Source organism: Salvelinus namaycush, chromosome 27 (genome assembly GCF_016432855.1).
Source record: "Salvelinus namaycush isolate Seneca chromosome 27, SaNama_1.0, whole genome shotgun sequence".
NCBI lineage: Eukaryota > Metazoa > Chordata > Actinopteri > Salmoniformes > Salmonidae > Salvelinus > Salvelinus namaycush.
The window spans coordinates 33,103,324-33,123,422 of record NC_052333.1 but is presented as its reverse complement, the minus strand read 5'-3'; the positions used below and the strand labels follow the sequence as shown (position 1 = coordinate 33,123,422).

At 46.5% G+C, this 20,099-nt stretch overlaps 1 protein-coding gene across 1 annotated transcript in view; it reads left to right on the top strand.

Moving 5' to 3' along the window:
• The window catches only part of LOC120022166 (ephrin type-A receptor 7-like), a 108,658-nt gene that overhangs the window by 69,720 nt on the left and 18,839 nt on the right, over positions 1 to 20,099 (top strand). Inside the window, exons 4-6 of the mRNA XM_038966037.1 lie at positions 17,365 to 17,489; positions 18,602 to 18,824; positions 19,179 to 19,287. Coding sequence (XP_038821965.1) covers positions 17,365 to 17,489; positions 18,602 to 18,824; positions 19,179 to 19,287 — 457 coding nt within the window. The remainder of the gene's footprint in view (positions 1 to 17,364; positions 17,490 to 18,601; positions 18,825 to 19,178; positions 19,288 to 20,099) is intronic.

The window sequence follows — 20,099 nt, the reverse complement described above, 5'->3', positions numbered from 1 at the left end:
ATGATAAGGAAGAGGTAACATTAGGTGAGAAGCCGGACCACGGAGACGGGGGTGAGAAGGTTACAGCAGCAAGTCCCCTGAATGATAAGGAAGAGGTAACATTAGGTGAGAAGCCGGACCACGGAGACGGGGGTGAGAAGGTTACAGCAGCACGTCCCCTGAATGATAAGGAAGAGGTAACATTAGGTGAGAAGCCGGACCACGGAGACGGGGGTGAGAAGGTTACAGCAGCAAGTCCCCTGAATGATAAGGAAGAGGTAACATTAGGTGAGAAGCCGGACCATGGAGACGGGGTGAGAAGGTTACAGCAGCACGTCCCCTGAATGATAAGGAAGAGGTAACATTAGATGAGAAGCCGGACCGTGGAGACGGGGGTGAGAAGGTTACAGCAGCACGTCCCCTGAACGATAAGGAAGAGGTAACATTAGGTGAGAAGCCGGACCATGGAGACGGGGGTGAGAAGGTTACAGCAGCAAATCCCCTGAATGATAAGGAAGAGGTAACGTTAGGTGAGAAGCCGGACCACGGAGACGGGGGTGAGAAGGTTACAGCAGCAAGTCCCCTGAACGATAAGGAAGAGGTAACATTAGGTGAGAAGCCGGACCACGGAGACGGGGGTGAGAAGGTTACAGCAGCAAGTCCCCTGAATGATAAGGAAGAGGTAACATTAGGTGAGAAGCCGGACCACGGAGACGGGGGTGAGAAGGTTACAGCAGCAAGTCCCCTGAATGATAAGGAAGAGGTAACATTAGGTGAGAAGCGGGACCACGGAGACGGGGGTGAGAAGGTTACAGCAGCACGTCCCCTGAATGATAAGGAAGAGGTAACATTAGGTGAGAAGCCGGACCACGGAGACGGGGGTGAGAAGGTTACAGCAGCAAGTCCCCTGAATGATAAGGAAGAGGTAACATTAGGTGAGAAGCCGGACCACGGAGACGGGGTGAGAAGGTTACAGCAGCAAGTCCCCTGAATGATAAGGAAGAGGTAACATTAGGTGAGAAGCCGGACCATGGAGACGGGGGTGAGAAGGTTACAGCAGCACGTCCCCTGAATGATAAGGAAGAGGTAACATTAGGTGAGAAGCCGGACCACGGAGACGGGGGTGAGAAGGTTACAGCAGCACGTCCCCGGAATGATAAGGAAGAGGTAACATTAGGTGAGAAGCCGGACCACGGAGACGGGGTGAGAAGGTGATGAAGCGTACTTCATGAGCTGTAACCGAAAAACAACTGGCATTTGGAAAATTTGAGGTGAGGGAGAAGGTGTGGTGGAACAAGTATTAGCATTGTTAAGTATCTTGCTAGCTGGATCAAATTCTCCGTTAGCTAGCCAGAGTAATGTTGAGCAACATTAGCCAACTTAACGGATCAAATAATTGAGTTTATGGTGTGAAAATTAGCTTGCTAATAAAGTCAGACAGCTAACGTTACAAAATCAGATGTGCTAGCAGTATTTGACTCTAGTGACAAAATTACGGAAATTAGAAAGGACATTTCTTGCCTGCCGAAATTCTCCCCCCCCACCCCCCCTTCTAATTTCCTTAATTTTGTGACTAGGGTCAAGTACTTTCTGTGGCACACATCAGTGTCAAATACTTTCTATAGAACAAACTTCACGTCAGGATAGGCAACCGAAATGAATAATTAATGTATGTGTGTTATATTAAACATAGAGGAGGGAGTAAAATGTAGGCAAGCAATAAACATTTCAGAACAACTACTAGTCGAATAAGACATGGGAGAGATGATGAATTTTAGCAAAGATTTATTTATAGACGAATACACTTGAAACAAATAGCCAAACTGCAGACATGACTAGTGCCTCCCCCGCGATCAAAGGACACAAATAAAAAATTGCTTTCTGCTACTAAGATCAGAGAAATGTAGGCTAAACTGACAACAGAGTGAAGATCAGAAGTCTCAACTAGCAAGCAAGTCGCAGCAATGAAGAATTGAGTGTGTGCTCGCTCACGCGAAGGGGGGGTTCTGGCAGGGGGGAGATTTTTGGCACAACATCGTTCCGTGTCATGGTAACAAGCGTTGTATTATAAAGGCTGTCATGGTAACAAGCATTGTATTGTAAAGGCTGTCATGGTCACAAGCTTCTACTATAAAGGCTGTCACGGTCACAAGCGTTCTATTATAAAGGCTGTCACGGTCACAAGCGTTCTATTGTAAAGGCTGTCACGGTAACAAGCGTTCTATTGTAAAGGCTGTCACGGTCACAAGCGTTCTATTGTAAAGGCTGTCATGGTCACAAGTGTTCTATTGTGAAGGCTGTCATGGTAACAAGCGTTCTATTGTAAAGGCTGTCATGGTCACAAGCGTTCTATTATAAAGGCTGTCATGGTAACAAGCGTTCTATTATAAAGGCTGTCATGGTAACAAGCGTTGTATTGTAAAGGCTGTCATGGTCACAAGCTTCTATTATAAAGGCTGTCATGGTCACAAGCGTTCTATTATAAAGGCTGTCATGGTCACAAGTGTTCTATTGTAAAGGCTGTCACGGTCACAAGCGTTCTATTGTGAAGGCTGTCATGGTAACAAGCGTTCTATTGTAAAGGCTGTCATGGTAACAAGCGTTCTATTGTAAAGGCTGTCATGGTCACAAGCGTTCTATTATAAAGGCTGTCATGGTAACAAGCGTTCTATTGTAAAGGCTGTCTGGTAACAAGCGTTCTATTATAAAGGCTGTCATGGTAACAAGCGTTCTATTGTAAAGGCTGTCACGGTCACAAGCGTTCTATTGTAAAGGCTGTCATGGTCACAAGCGTTCTATTGTAAAGGCTGTCATGGTAACAAGCGTTCTATTATAAAGGCTGAAATAATATACATATGGAATCATGTATTAACCAAAAAAGTGTTTAACAAATATATTTTATATATATTTAAAAATATATTTAATGTTTGAGATTCTTCATAGTAGCCACCCTTTGCCTTGATGAAAGCTTTGTTCACTCTTGGCATTCTCTCAACCAGCTTCATGAGGTAGTCACCTGGAAATAATTTCAATTAACAGGTGTGCCTTGTTAAAAATGTATTTGTGGAATTTCTTTCCTTAATGCGTTTGAGCCAATCAGGTTTGTTGTGACAAGGTATGGGTGGTATACAGAAGATAGCCCTATTTGGTAAAAGACCAAGTCCATATTATGGCAAGAACAGCTCAAATAAGCAAAGAGAAATGACAGTCCATTATTACTTTAAGACACAAAGGTCAGTCAATACGGAACATTTTAAGAACTTCGAAAGTTTCTTCAAGTGCAGTCGCAAAAACCATCAAGCGCTATGATGAAAGGAAGGAAAGGAAGACCCAGAGTTACCTCTGCTGCAGAGGATAAATGCATTAATAAATGCTTCACAGAGTTCAAGTAACAGACATCTCAACATCAACTGTTCAGAGGAGACTGCCTGAATCAGGCCTTCATGGTCAAATTTCGGCAAAGAAACCACTACTTAAGGACACCAATAAGAAGAAGAGACTTGCTTGAGCCAAGAAACACGAGCAATGAACATTAGACCAGTGGAAATCTGTCCTTTGGTCTGATTTTTGATTTTTGATTCCAACCACAGCATTCGGCAGATATGCCATCCCATCTGGCTTGCACTTAGTGGGACTATTATTTGTTTTTCAACAGGACAATGACCCAAAACACACCTCCAGGCTGTGTAAGGGCTATTTGACCAAGGAGAGTGATGGAGTGCTGCATCAGATGACTTGGCCTCCACAATCACCCGACCTCAACCCAATTGAGATGGTTTGGGATGAGTTGGACCTCGGAATGAAGGAAAATCAGCCAACAAGAGCTGTGCATGTTTTGGAACTCCTTCAAGACTGATGGAAAAGCATTCCTCATGAAGCTGGTTGAGAGAATGCCAAGAGTGTGCAAAGCTGTCATCAAGGCAAAGGGTGGCTACTTTGAAGAATCTCAAATATAAAATAAATGTTGATATGTTTAACTCTTTTTTGGTTACTACATGATTCCATATGTGTTATTGTAAAGTTTTGACATATTCACTATTATTCTACAATGTAGAAAATAGTAAAAATCAAGAAAAACCCTTGAATGAGTAGGTCTGTCCAAAATTTTGACTGGTACTGTATATATATATACACAAGCATAAAGAAACCAGTTGGCTGAACACACATAAACACTGAACACACACACACACACACACACACACACACACACACACACACACACACACACACACACACACACACACACGCCAAGGGAAAGCACTCACTCGTTATGTCGCACAGAGAGAGATACAAACTGACAAGTGCACAAATGCTGAGCGAACGGAGACCTTGAAGGCCTCCTCAGCTCAGGGCCAGTTGCATTCTTAGACATGATTTTTAAAATCAAAGACCCAAGTCGTCAATGCCAGGAAGTAACCTTAACCTTTTACCTAACTCAAGTACTAAAGACGTAAAGCAGGGGTGGCAAACAAATTCCATGGGGGGCCTAGCGTGTGCTAGACAACCAGGTGAGGGGAGTTCCTTACTAATTAGTGACCTTAATTCATCAATCAAGTACAAGGGAGGAGGGGAAACCCGCGGACACTCTGCCCTCTGTGGAATGAGTTTGACACGTGACGTGGAGGCTGCCGGCACTCCAAAATGCTCCGTCTCGTCTGTCTTCCGTGCCACACACCTCCAACTACAACGCCGCTTGTCTTTTTCTCGATCTCTTCCTGTTTTCTACCTCCTTATCGCGCTCTCCTTTTCCCCCTCTCCCATTGTCTGCACTCTTTTTTTTCATTTGTTCTTTCACCTTTTCTGTTCTCCCTTCAATCCTTTTCCTGTGTCTCATACCCCTTCTCTCTCTCTCTCTCTAACCAGCCCTACTAATTTAGACATAAATCTCCCTGGTCCAGAGAGTGGAACGGGGGCCTTTCTCATTGTGTGCTTCTCTGAGTGCTGCCCGCCCGGGGCCTTTATACATTAAGAAGGAGAGACGTTATAAAACGCTGCCAGTTTATGCCCTGTGCATATTTTAGGCTAATCCACTCTGTGTAGAGCTGCTCCCTCTAGTCCCCACCCAGCCAATAAACTATACTGCTGCGCTCCCTCCAAGGTTAGAGACCGACATTCTCGGCAAGCCATGTGTAGACTCTCTCTCTCTCTCTCAATGGCTGTCACGGCTTAGAGTTGATGTATGGCTATTATGGGCTGTTAGCAGCCATGTCCTTCTGTTTGTTGTCGCGGGGATTGAGTGGGTTGTACAGTGCCATATTCCTGAGACTGAGACCGAGAGACAAGGCTTAACAAATTGGAGGGATTTTCTATTGATATGAGACTTTTCTGTGGGACGTTTATGGCGAGGTGTATGGGTGTTTTGCACGTGTATTAGAAGGCCTGCATTATACACGCACCATTGACACACTTCTCCTCAGATCACCAACAAAGCATGACCGAACCCCTGGTACAATCTGCTCCCCTCGAAGGTTAAGCGTGCTAACGCCCTTTGTGCGTCCTCAGACAATACCCATAAAAACCCCCACTGACCTTTATGAGTACTGCATTACTGACTGAGCACAGGCTTCTCTACTCCTTTTTCCACTCGTGCTCTCTCTCTTCTTTCTCTCTCTCTCTCTCTTCTCCCCATCCCCATCTCACGTGCAGCTGTAACGTATTCGGGCTTGTTGTGCTGGCTAAGCCTGTTAGCTGGAGGTGTGGGCGCAACGCTTTGGCGTCCGCTGCTGCTCTAATCTAAAATACGGGTTATTTAGCCTGCAGGCTACAGCTCTGTGTGTGTGTGTGTGTGTATGTGTGTGTGTGTGTGTGTGTGTGTGTGTGTGTGTGTGTGTGTGTGTGTGTGTGTGTGTGTGTGTGTGTGTGTGTGTGTGTGTGTGCGAAAAAGCACACACAGTGAAAGTAGAGTCTGTAGACTAGCTATGAACTGGGGAGAGGTGCAAGGGGGTCTGTCCCCTGAAAGCCTCCAAAGGAATGCACACACCCTGACAGAAAGGATTTCCCATGAATGGAGAGAGCGAGGGAGAGGGGGTTTATCGGTACGCCACAGACCCTCAAGGGGGGTTGGGGGTATAGAGGATTGGATGGATGGAAGGGTGTGTGAAGAGCGGGAGTTGGGTAAATGGGGATCATTCCTGCCCCAAGGGGCTCATGGGACCCATTATCCAGCTGTGGGTTAGGGGTGTGCGTGTGTGTGTGTGTGTGTGTGTGTGTGTGTGTGTGTGTGTGTGTGTGTGTGTGTGTGTGTGTGTGTGTGTGTGTGTGTGTGTGTGTGTGTGTGTGTGTGTGTGTGTGTGTGTCCCCGTCACGCTTAATTGTGCATGTGTCGTTTGTGTATGAGAGCGAGAGAAGGTAATATCTGTGTGTCTGTCATATGTATCAGGTCACGCTGGAAGTGTGCGTATGTCGATTGCGTGTGTGAGCGAGAAATGTAACGTGTGCGTACTCGTGTACATATCTGCCCTGAGGATGCCATTGTGTAGGATAGGCTATTGCGCAACTCCATCAATATTTTCCTTTTCTATTGTTCAGATGAACTAAATGATCTGGCGATCCGGTTATGAAATGTCACGCTTATTATAAATCCATAGCCCTATTCGGACAGGGCTAGTATTAGGTTACTAGAGACAATGGTTATGGAATTATTATCATGTGTGTTATTCCAGATGACGATTTCCACGGGATTCGTTTTTCCTTTCCTTACTTCTCCTTGTAATAAAAAAAAGAAGAAAAAAAAGGTTTTATTCAATTGAGTCTTATGATGGAAACCTGGGGGTTTTAATTCTAGGCATGATTTATATTTCAATATGTCTAAATGATAAAAGGCTAGACTGATAACTCGTGCTTGGCTGCCAAATGTATAGATGTCCCCATTAATATTTACATTGAAGAATTGTGATCATAATCGTTATTTTAGCGGTAGTTGTCATTTCCCAAAAAGTTTTAAATGTAGGTCATTCACATGAAATGTGTGCGCTGAACTTTTTGTTTTAAGCATCAATTTATCAAATCAATTCTTGTTTTCTTGTTCAAACTGCGAGCAGCACCTGTCAAACCTCTGTCATGTCTGGGAAAACACAGGGATGTCGTTTCGCGTGGGACTAGTAGGCTATTGTCAGAGGACCTTGGAGTTCTACCATCACCCCAAAGATGGAGGTTGTTCTGTCTGGAATTGTTCGTCTACCGCCATGTAAAAATGACTGACATGGCAGATTTGCACAGAACAAAAATGATGGATGGGGTGTTTTTGTGCTCGTGCACATAATTACGTTCCCCGACCTCCCCCAGTAAAACGAATCCCGTCTGAATAGGGCTGATGTTTAACCTGAAATAGACTATTAAATGAGAGAGCCTATGTTGTTGATAGACCGTAATGTGTCTCTCCTCACTGACGTCAATGAATAAAGAAAGAGAAAAGAAAGCTGATATTGAGCATGTGACTTGGTGAGAGCCCAGTATTAGAATCACTGCTGTCCCTTTTTAAATATAGGCTTATTGTTACCTTGTGTATTTAAAATCACAACGTTTCCATTTATTTATTTAACCTTTTATTTTTACTAGGCAAGTCAGTTAAGTACAAATTCTTATTTACAGTGACGGCGTACCGCGGTCAAACCCGGACAACGCTGGGCCAGTTGTGTGCCGCCCTATGGGACTCCCAATCACGTCCGGATGTGATACAGCCTGGATTCGAACCGGGGACTGTAGTGACGTCTCTAGCACTGAGCTGCAGTGCCTTAGACCGCTGTGCCACTCGGGAGCCCAATATAGTCATTTTACAAGGAGTATTTTTGGGGGGAAACCACCAAATGTTGGCTTTTTACCAGATCCAAATATATTCGCATGAACTGTAGCTGATCAAATTTCTGTAGGCTGTATCTACAAAATTCTGCCCGAATGAATTTGCATTAGGCCATAGTCTAAAAAACAGCCATACATGATTTAATGAAAAGCAGCAAACATACACAACATTTGTTAAGTCCGTTGTTGGAATGAGACCAAGGTGCAGCGTGGTAGGCGAACATCTTACTTTATTTAAAAATGAACACCAAAAACCAACAAAATACAAAACGAACACAAAGTTCTGCAGGCTATACAGCAACTAACAAAATCAAGAACTCACAAACTAAGGTGGGGAAAAAGGCTGCCTAAGTATGATCCCCAATGAGAGACAACGATAGACAGCTGCCTCTGATTGGGAACCATACCAGGCCAAACAAAGAAATAGGAAAACTAGATTGCCCACCCAAATCACACCCTGACCTAACCAAATAGAGAAATAAAAAGGCTCTCTTAGGTCAGGGCGTGACAACATTATTTGATTCTAAAAAGAAAATGCTACAGCTCAGCCATTTCCAGGCCAAACACAATGAAACTCGAGGTATTGTAGCCTACAGTGCACAGAGGGTTCTGTACGCAGCGTTGTACCCTCACAGACGCGTTTTGCTCGACAAAAAGCCACAAGCCCAAATCCCCCAGCCCCAGAGCGGTGGCCTCTCCAGTTGTTGAGCTCCTCAGTGGCATGTTTAAAGCCCTTTAGATGAGGGGAAGAGGAAAGAGGAGAGTGGGGGTCGGGGGGCTGGGATTGACATTTCAATATCTTCAGAGGATTTATTCGGCCTGCTTTAGATGCCCTGGTCCCTGTGGAGATGCATGGGGGCTCAGCGCACCTCTCTGGGAATCCTACTGAGGGGAGGGGAGGGGGGCAAGATCACGAGAGGAGGACAGGAGGTGGAGAGGAGAGAGGAGGGACAGGTGGTAAGGCAGGAGGTGGAGAGAGGAGGACAGGAGGTGGAGAGAGGAGGACAGGAGGTGAGGAGGTGGAGAGGAGAGAGGAGGACAGGAGGTGAGGCAGGAGGTAGGGAGGAGATGAGGAGGACAGGAGGTGAGGCAGGAGATGGAGAGGAGAGAGAAGGACAGGTGGTGAGGCAGGAGGTGGAGAAGAGATGAGGAGGTGAGGCAGGAGGTGGCGAGGTGGAGGGGAGAGAGGAGGACGGGGTGAAGAAGGAGGTGGAGAAGAGATGAGGAGGTGAGGTGGAGATGAGGAGAGAGGAGGACAGGAGGTGAGGCAGGAGGATAGGAGGTGAGGCAGGAGGTAGAGAGGAGGATAGGTGGAAAGGAGAGAGGAGGTGAGGTGGAGAGGAGAGAGGAGGAGAGGAAGTGAGGCAGGAGGTAGAGAGGAGAACAGGGGGGTTCGTTTATTAGGATCTCCATTACCTACGGCACATGCAGCAGCTACTCTTCCTGGGGTGCACATAAAACGTACAAGTCCATGAAAAGTGACTTTCTCACGAGAGAACTCATTTCCTGGTCACTGAATAAAAAAATAAAAAATTCAATGTCTTTGTAACCCCTCTCTCTCCCTTTTGAGGTGTGTGTCTGTGCCAAGCCTTTTGGGTCTCCTAATGAAAAGTGATGGGCTAGGTGAGGCTTCAGCGACCACCAAATGAATAGAGTCGTCAAACAACTTTTCAAGACTGAGGCCCGGCCACTTAAGACGCTTTGTCAGCCAGTGATGAGAATTTGAATTGGTTAGCTTGGCTTATTATCAGGGTCTATGAGGACGCACTTTAGTGTCTGCACACATGGTACTTTGAATTGATGTTTTTCTGTTCAGTGTTTTGCAGTCATACACAAACACATAGACAACACACAGTCACGGACAGACATACACACCATCACAAACACACACGCATAGAAGACACACGCACGCACACAGTCACAGACTGAAAAGACACACACCCTTGGTTAATCAGAGTAACACGCTGGGCTGGAGGGCTCCTTTTGAACGGAAGTCTCTACAGCGCAATGACTCAGTCTCCAGGCAGAGAGCTGAAAACCCGTTTTTCATCTCGGTGAAAGGAGAGGAAATTTGAAGTTGTTTCGTTCAACCCCTCCTCTCTTTCATTTTGGCCTCCTCACAACTGTTAAGATCTTCATTGTGCAGCTGTCAAAAACAAATCACATTATACTGGTCACATACACGTATTTAGCAGATGTTATTGCGGGTGTAGTGAAATGCTTGTGTTCCTAGCTCCAACAGTGCCGTACTATCTAACAATTCACAATACACACAAATCTAAAAGTGAAATAATGGAATTAAGAAATATAGAAATATTAGGACGAGCAATGTCGGAGTCCGGAGTTTAAATATATACATAAACTCAGCAAAAAAAGAAACGTCCCTTTTTCAGGACCCTGTCTTTCAAAGATGATTCGTAAAAATCCAAATAACTTCACAGACCTTCATTGTAAAGGGTTTAAACACTGTTTCCCATGCTTGTTCAATGAACCATAAACAATTAATGAACATGCATCTGTGGAACGATCGTTAAGACACTAACAGCTTACAGACGGTAGGCAATTAAAGTCACAGTTATGAAAATTTAGGACACTAAAGAGGCCTTTCTACTGACTGGGAAAAACACCAAAAGAAAGATGCCCAGGGTCCCTGCTCATCTTTGTGAACTTGCCTTAGGCATGCTGCAAGGAGGCATGTGGACTGCAGATGTGGCCAGGGCAATAAATTGCAATGTCCGTACTGTGAGACGCCTAAGACAGCGCTACAGGGAGAAAGGACGGACAGCTGATCGTCCTCACAGTCACCACGTGTAACAACACCTGCACAGGATCGGTACATCCGAACATCCCACCTGCGGGACAGGTACAGGATGGCAACAACAACTACCCGAGTTACACCAGGAACGCACAATCCCTCCATCAGTGCTCAGACTGTCTGCAATAGGCTGAGAGAGGCTGGACTGAGGGCTTGTAGGTCTGTTGTAAGGCAGATCCTCACCAGACATCACCGGCAACAACGTCGCCTACGGGCAAAAACCCACCATCGCTGGACCAGACAGGACTGGTAAAAAGTGCTCTTCACTGAGTCGCAGCTTCACTGAGTTCCCGAGTCGCAGTTTTGTCTCACCAGGGATGATGGTCGGATTCACGTTTATCGTCGAAGGAATGAGCGTTACACCGAGGCCTGTACTCTGGAGTGGGATCGATTTGGAGGTGGAGGGTCCGTCATGGTCTGGGGCGGTGTGTCACAGCATCATCTGACTGAGCTTGTTGTCATTTTGCAGGCAATCTCAACGCTGTGCGTTACAGGGAAGACATCCTCCTCCCTCATGTGGTACCCTTCCTGCAGGCTCATCCTGACATGACCCTCCAGCATGACAATGCCACCAGCCGTACTGCTCATTCAGTGCGTGATTTCCTGCAAGACAGGAATGTCAGTGTTCTGCCATGGCCAGCGAAGAGCCCGGATCTCAATCCCATTAATCACGTCTGGGACCTGTTGGATCGGAGGGTGAGGGCTAGGGCGATTCCCCCCAGAAATGTCCAGGAACTTGCAGGTGCCTTGGTGGAAGAGTGGGGTAACATCTCACAGCAACAACTGGCAAATCTGGTGCAGGCCATGAGGAGGAGATGCACTGCAGTACTTAATGCAGCTGGTGGCCACACCAGATACTAACTGTTACTTTTGGTTTTGACCCCCCCTTTGTTCAGGGACACATTATTCCATTTCTGTTAGTCACATGTCTGTGGAACTTGTTCAGTTTGTCTCAGTTGTTGAATCCTGTTATGTTCATACAAATATTTACACATGTTAAGTTTGCTGAAAATAAACGCAGTTGACAGTGAGAGGACTTTTCTTTTTTTGGTTAGTTTATATGTGTGTGTGTGTGTGTGTGTGTGTGTGTGTGTGTGTGTGTGTGTGTGTGTGTGTGTGTGTGTGTGTGTGTGTGTGTGTGTGTGTGTGTGTGTGATGTATAGACATTATGGATAGAATATTTAGTATATCTGAAGAATACGTAGGATAGACCGTATGGAAACATTATTAAAGTGACCAGTGTTCCATTAAGGGTGTGTGCGTGTGTGTCTCGGGTGATTTGTTGATGAGCTCAACTGTCTGTCACCCTCCTGCTGGTCTGTCAGACACAACAGTGACAGGCCTAACACACAGCAGTCTCTCATCACTTAGCTCCCACCCACTGACGTCTAATACAGCACAAATGGAACACACACACCTCCCATTTAGCCTACATATCCCCACGGTCATTTATGCGTGTGTGTGTGTGCGTGCAGAGTGTGTTTGTGATACACAGTATGTGCATCCAGCTCTGTGTGACAGTGTTTCTCTTGCTCTTTAAGCAGTCATCAGCACTTTATACCCTCAAACTTCAATCTGCACTCCCTGTAAATTCATCGCCTCTGTTTGCTGTTTATTTGTGTGAGTGTGTGGGCTTGCTTATGTCTTTTGTGTGTGTGTGTGTGTGTGTGTGTGTGTGTGTGTGTGTGTGTATGTGTGTGTGTGTGTGTGTGTGTGTGTGTGTGTGTGTGTGTGTGTGTGTGTGTGTGTGTGTGTGTGTGTGTGTGTGTGTGTGTGTGTGTGTGTGTGTGTGTGTGTGTGTGTGTGGCATTTCCCCCTGACTGGGTGTTCTGTCAGGCTGTGTTGAGCTCTCTCCATCTCCTCTGCCAAACCGCGGCGACAGGTCTGCCTCTCCCAGTATGTGTGGATGTGAGCCCCGCCACAGTCTGCCTGGCTTACAGCAACCGTCACGGGTTATGGAAGAAGACAGAAGAATTCACCCATCCAAAAATCACAGGAAGAGGATAGTTACTGACAGACTGAGCTATTCGGCTATTCTGGAGCTAGTCCGTCCAAACCACTTACTGGCGATCTGGTTTGAGACCCAAACATTTGAGAATGATTTGGGGAATTTGTATTTCGGATGAATTTGGTCTATAGAACTGTGGAAGATGGGGGATGGGGGGGGGACTAAGTTGACTTCATAATTCAATCATGTGCCTCTCTCGTTAATTCACTTTCTGGCTCTTGCTCACCCATCCATCCATCCATCCACCCACAGGCTGGCACATGTAATCACTCTGTCACCCTCCTCTGGTTCTCTCTATCACACTATCAGCGAGCACACACATGCAAACACAGATACACGCAGACACACAAACACACACACACGCACACCGAGCCCCCACAGTCTATAATCGTGGACTTTAGATGAAAATGTATCTGTGGCAGGTGTCAGGTGTCAATTCTCCCCTCCCTCACCCTTCTCTCCCACTCTCGTCACAAATTGCAGAATCCTCTGTCGTGTGTGTGTGTGTTTTCTCTCAGAACGTATGTCACTCTCACACACACTCACAGACAGCGGTTCATATGAATGATAATGACCAGCAGTAATACCTGACTCGATCCGTCCGCCCCTCTCCTCCTTCCTCTCCTTCCTCCCTCTCTTTATACCCCTTCCTATTTTGGGTAGCTGGTGCGCCGGTGTAATTGTGAGGTTTTTATCTGGGCCCGGCACGGTGCGTGCAGACAGACAGAATACTGATAGGGCAGATTACACAGGGAGCGGGGGACATCCTGCCAGATAGCGCTCCACCGCTGGGCCGGCTGATAGACCCAGATTAAAAGCGGGGGCCACTGCCAGATAGTGAGCCCTGGGAGGTGATGCTGGGCCACAACACAACGTCATTATCGCAGGTCTGTCTTTGTGGCTCTCACGGATTCTGATTGAAGGGAGTGGGCTTCTTCTTTTTTTTTGATGGCTGGGGCTTATTCGTGTGTTGAATGATTTTTAAAAGGTTGCGTTGGATTTGGTGACTGTCACAGAGATGCATACTTTATGTAGGGGAATTGACACACTTTACTGGTGGGTATACACACACACACACACACACACACACACACACACACAGACACACACAATGTAGTGGCATTCAGATGATCTCAGAAACATTTTTTTTTAATTCTACCATCACCCCAAATATGTATTTCTGGCCCGCAGTATCTTAGTGTTTATAATGGTATTGTTCTGAGTTCATTTAGCTATGCCAAGACTCAGGGAGACTCATAAACACACACAAAGGCACTCCAGAGATGTGGGATGCCTCTGTAGCACTAAACTCGTCTCCTTTCCTCCCCAAGCCAGCTTTAACCCAGCTTGTAGATGTTTGGAGTAATGCTGTACACTTGTACTTTACAGCCTGTTAACTTCTCTGACATGATTGGCTGATACATGTTGGCTCAATCACTCGTCTTTTTTTGGATGTATACACACACACACGCAAGAGCGAGAGACGGGGGGAGAGAGAGACGAGTAGAACAAAGAAACCTCTGCATGGTAAGATGGATTTATTCATTGCAGAGGCATAAACAGGGCTGTAGGGGAGAACAGAAAAAAGAGACAGAGAGATGGATGGAGGAAGGGAAAGAGAGAAAGAGGGAGGGAGATATGTTCACACACTCTCATTCTCTGCGGTGGTCCTGAGGGACTACAGCTCCACTGCCTGTCTTCGGTGATAGCGAGAAGCAGCATAGTGCACCTTTTGTTGGCTGCGTCAAGATGGACGGCATGTGCAGCTGTGGAACACAGAGGCCATTTTGTGCCAAATTGTATTCATTACCTGCAATAGAGCCACCGCCGCCACCACATCTTCTTTTGTCTGCACAATGTAGCATATATTTATACTGCACCTTGGTTGGCTGCGTGAGGATAGAATCCAACTGTGGAGGCGGGGGCCATTTTGTGCCAATCTACCTGCCTGTCGCATAGCTGTCTTTTACTATATCATGTCTTTTTATACTGCAACTTTGTTGGTGGCAGACAGATGGTAGGCAGGTGCAACTGCCTATGAATCAGAAGCCGTGTTTGTGCCTGTATACCACCTGCATAGACACATGCCAGAACTGAGCCATCAGACCACGTAGCTTAAATGCCTTCCACACCATTAAAACATCTTGGACTCCGAAATGAAAGGGATTGGATCTGTTTGTGTCAAATCCGTCCGTCTTTCCCTCCATGTCATTCTGTGGAAGCTGTCTATGATGCGGGGGGGGGGGGGGGGGGGGGAGACTGTTAAAGCTGTGGTGTGGCTCATCTGTCTTGTTAGCCACAGGGTATGGTCCTGTATTACAGTGGAGTCCTGTAAGGTCGTAACCTCCGGTCTAATGCCTGTGGAAATTAGGCTTGGTCTGCCGCGGCCAATTCAGTCTCCTCTCAGCATCCATTTCCTTTCGTTCAGACAGGGTCAGCCCAATGAACACACACCAGCTGCTTTCAGACCGGATGGGGAACTAGATATTAGTGTGTGTGTGTCTAGTTGTGTGAGGGGGTTCTGTGTGTGTGTACGCCGGTGCGAGATGGAATATTTTCGAGTTTGGGTATGTGCATTACTACGTTGGTCTGTGTAACTAAACCCCTGTCCTTTCCAAGTGTGTGTGGGTTTTCTTCACACTCTATATTTCTGTTCTTGCAACTACACTACCAGGGTGTGTAGGTTTGAAATGTTCTCCCTTAGTGTGTTAGTGTTTTCCAAACTCAATACAAGCCTGTACTACCACCGGGTTTGGCTACGTGTCCGCAGGTAGGATTCTGTCAGATGGCGTTACCGCTGTGAGCCGGACTCATTTGAGCCTGAGTCTTGGAGCAGTTTGTCCCATGCATAATTAATCACAAAGGAATGGCAAACAATGGCCCGGAGTTGTAGACGGTAGAGGAAGTTGACACTGTGTTCTTAGTGTATCTAATTCAGCACTCGCTGCTCAAAGGAGCGCATATTTCACGTGGGATGTGTGCGCTTGCGTGTGTGTCCATGCGTCTGATTCTGCCAGTATCGGTCTGTGTGCCTGCCTATGCTTGTGTGTGTGTGTGTGTCTCACCATATTGTGTATGCCTGTGTGTATATGTTTGTTTGTTTGTTTGTTTACAGTGTGGTATACACTGAGTGTACAAAACATTAGGAACACCTGCTCTTTCCATGACGTAGACTGACCAGGTGAATCCAGGTGAAAGCTATGATCGATTATTGATGTCACTTGTTAAATCCACTTCAGTCAGTCTAGATGAAGGGGAGGAGACAGGTTAAAGAAGGATTTTTAAGCCTTGAGACATTTGAGACATGGCTTGTGTATGTGTGCCATTCAGAGGGTGAATGGGCAAGACAAAATATTGAACGGGGTATGGTAGTAGGTGCCAGGCGCACCGCTTTGTGTCAGGAACCGCAACGCTGCTGGGTTTTTCAGGCTCAACGGTTTCCCGCGTGTATCGAGAATGTTGAGGCGCTTCTGGGTATAGACCTCTGCCTTTTACTGAGATGAGAGTAGGTGGAGATAGATACCCCCCCCCCCCCCCCCCCCCCCCCCCACACACACACACACACACACAGTACAAATACACACGGACACTCATAGGATTTCTATCAGAATGCTTTGTCTTTTACCAGTCCATTTCGCTCTATTGTCTCATCATTGAGTTGCTGCCTGTGGCTGTAATTGAACAGGCTCATCCAGGCTGTGTGCAGCCCTCATTAGCTGCCAGTAAGACACAGACCAATATGAGGGATACTCCAAAAGACAAGGTCGGCTCTGGCTTTGATCCTCGCCTCAAAACGACTTCAACACCGGTTCCACTGAGAGGGAGACTGAGGCCGGGGTCACACGGGGTGTGGGTGGATGTGTGTGTGGGCCTGCATACGTGTGCGTGTGCTCGTATGTATTTGATAGAAAGGAAGTTGGAAAATCAGAGTGTGAGGGGCGGGGGGGGGGTGGAAGGTGACGAGAGGTCTCGAAAGAGATTAGAAGTGAAAAGAAGCACGATTAAGGAGAAAGACATTCGGACTAATCAGAATTGACATGGGAAAGAGGTTTAGAAAGAAAGGGAGAATTGCACAAATTGAAACATGGCTCGGCAGATGGACAGAAAATACCTAGCAATGAAAATATAATGAATGTTTACTGATTATTTGCTGCTCATTAGCAATATGTTAATTGTGGTCATGACAAAAGGCTTCAACCGTACTGGTCGTTGACTGACAATGAGCTGCACTTAAGTGTTCCTTTCGAGGTTTGAGTGTCAGCTAATTTTGCCTTACCTCGTTAATGACCTCTTAATTATAGCTTGACGAGTGGGCGGAGCTTTTGGAGCATCTGTGGTAACAAGGGACATTTCCTGGTCACTTCAGGTCATGTGATCAAGGAAGTATTTATCAAAGAATGTCTTATAGAATGTCTTATAGAATGTGGAAATGTTTTTTTTACACTGTTCGTTGTCAGTGTTCATTCAACACATCTACTGGATATTATTGAGTCCGAAACAAAAAGTTCTGACCAGGACTGAGTCTGATAGGGAGAGAACATCTCCGCCCACCCTCCAGCCATCAATGAATACTGTATGGAGACCCGCTCAGCGCTAACATCATGAAACTTTTATGACTTGGATGAAGTCGTCCCAGACAGAACTTTGATAAATATATTTAATTATTTATTTTCTTCTCTCCCTTTCACCCCCCCCCGCTGTCCTTTCCCCTTCTCTCTTTTTCTCACATGATTCCCTCTCTTTTGGCCCGTCCTCCTCTCGACAGCGCCCTCTCTGGTGAGTGAGTTGCGTGCGGAGAAGATTGAGCAGCGCAGCCTCACCCTGATGTGGAGGGAGCCTAGCTACCCCAACAGCAGCAGCACCGAGTACGAGATCAAGTACTACGAAAAGGTAACTAAAGAAGCTTTAAACTCAGTCATTCCGTCATATACGGTCCACTCCGTCGCGTTACATTTCATCTCAAATCCGCTCTGTTACACCCGTCCACTCTGTCACATTCACTCTTTAAAAGAATATATTTATATTTCCCAGACTCAACTACTCCGTTGCACTCCCTCTCAACAATACTCTCAAATACTCTCAAATCGCACTCCCTCTTTCAACACTTCTCTCTGTCTCGCTCGTCACATCCCACTCTTTGCGCGCCGTCCGTCCATCACGTTCATCTCTGTCAATGTCGCCTATTTGCAGTCTCCACAGGGACACTCAGTACGACTGTCAATCTCTCTCTCTGTTCTCTCCATGCCATGTTTCTTCATGGACGGGTATGACCGCGTTAAAGAGCACACACCTCCAAATCCTCATTACCGTGTGACGACAAGCAAACGGCACACACACACACACACACACACACCTAAACATTGATTCAGACACGCGTGCAGAACCTAGGATTTTGGCCACCTTTAAAGCTTTGGGGAGTTCTCTCCATATGTTGCTTTGATTCTGAAGGCTTTATGCACATCGTCTCACAACCTTTAACCTTTAGAATCACATAAGTCTGCTTGTGTTGTTTTACATATTGTCAGCCATACTAGTACGGTGCCCCTGGAGCAAATTAGGGTTAAGTGGCTTGCTCAAGGGCACATTGACAGATCTTTCACCTTGTCGGCTCGGGTATGCGAACCAGCGTCCTCTCGGTTACCAGCCCAACGCTCTCTGAGTGATCTTATGACACGCATAGGCCCCACTCAGAATCAACCGAGTGACGTGAAAGGGATCAGTCGAAAGAGTTCATTATAATATATGTGGTTGTATCCGAACGCTGTTTGCAGTCATGCGCGCGTACATTTTACATACGGATGGTCCCCGAGATCAAACGCACTGTCCTGCCGTTGCAAGCGCCAACTGAGCTCCGGAGAACCACGTTTTTTTTTTTAAACACAGACGTGTCTTGCGACAGAGCGTATACCCGCTTGGTGCTCTAGTAGTTTTAACGTAGCAATGTTTCGACAAAACGTCTTTCAAACGTTCTTTCCTGCCACTCTCTCTCCTCCCTCCTTCAGGAACAGAAGGACAAGAGCTATTCAACGGTCAAGACGGCCGCCACCCGCATCAGCGTCAACAACCTCAAGCCTGGCACCACCTACGTCTTTCTCATCCGCCCTTTCTCCACCCCGGCCCCCTCCTCCCTCCTCTCCGCCGCAGCGTCCTCCTCTTCCTCCTCCCCCTCTCCCATCGACTACGGAGGCTACAGCGCTCCCCTGGAGCTGCAGACGCTTGGCGAACGTGAGTATGCCTATTTCTCCCTCATTTTCCTCGCTATCTCGTTCCATCGCCGCGAGGCAGCTTGGGATAGGGCCGTGTGGGCGTCCGGACAGCCCACACAATGAGGCCTCCTGTTTTCTAAAGACTGAGGTGTGTGTGTGGAGGGGGGGGTACATGCAAGGCTCCAGGATTTAGAAATCAAGCTGTGAAATGTCTCTTCTTTTTGATCTGTGATAGGGTGTCCCTTTATTGTCATCTGTGTATGTGTGTTTCAGTGTGGGAGAGTTTGTGTGTTTGTGTCCATTTATGTATGTGTGTGTATTCTCCCGTATGCCTGCTCTTAAACAATATGTGTGTGTCCGTTCCAATCCACAGTGGCGCTGGCGTCCAGTGAGCAGAACCCAGTAATCATCATCGTGGTGGTGTCTGTGGCCGCCCTCATCATGCTGCTCTCTATGGGAGTGGGCCTGCTCCTCTGGAGAAGGTACACACACACTCTCTCTCACTCTCTCACTCTCTCTCTCTCTCTCTCTCTCTCTCTCTCTCACTCACTCACTCACTCACTCACTCACTCACTCACTCACTCACTCACTCACTCACTCACTCACTCACAGACAATATGCACACACACACACATACAGCACACGCTCAAACAGATATACACGCACACGCAGTAATACACACACACAACACACACATTCAGATATACACAACGTGCACGCACACACACAAACAATTACATCTGAAGAAGGTACACCCATAATGGGGCACGCACACAATAAGCACGCACACTCCTCAACACACACACACACTCTCAGTCACGGCTCATGCCACTCCATCATAATCCTGATTACAATAATCCAATGACTAGAAGCACTCTGCCTCAAAGCATGTAATCACAATGAGAAGAGCTTTAATGCATGTTCAATCAGCTCAGCTCAGAGCCACTGTAATATAGAGCATTAGCAAGGCTCTTTAGATTGGCAATGCTAAATGGTTGTATCGTTTCCAGGATTTAAATTAGACTCATCCTCTTTGTCTTGTGCTCTTACTTTTGTCATTCGACCATAGTTTTGTGTACATTATTTATGCACAATTGAGTACTTTCACTATGGTTACCAATGGTTACCAGAGTAGTAACTACACAACTTAAGGGCAACTCCATGTTGTTGCCAAGAAGTTTTGCCAAAAATGGCATTGTGTGCACAGAAGTCCTGTGTGTTTTATTCAGTTGAGTAGAGAGATGGAAGGTGGTTCTCTGCCATTTCAGCTCTGTGCACTTTGACATCTGTCTAC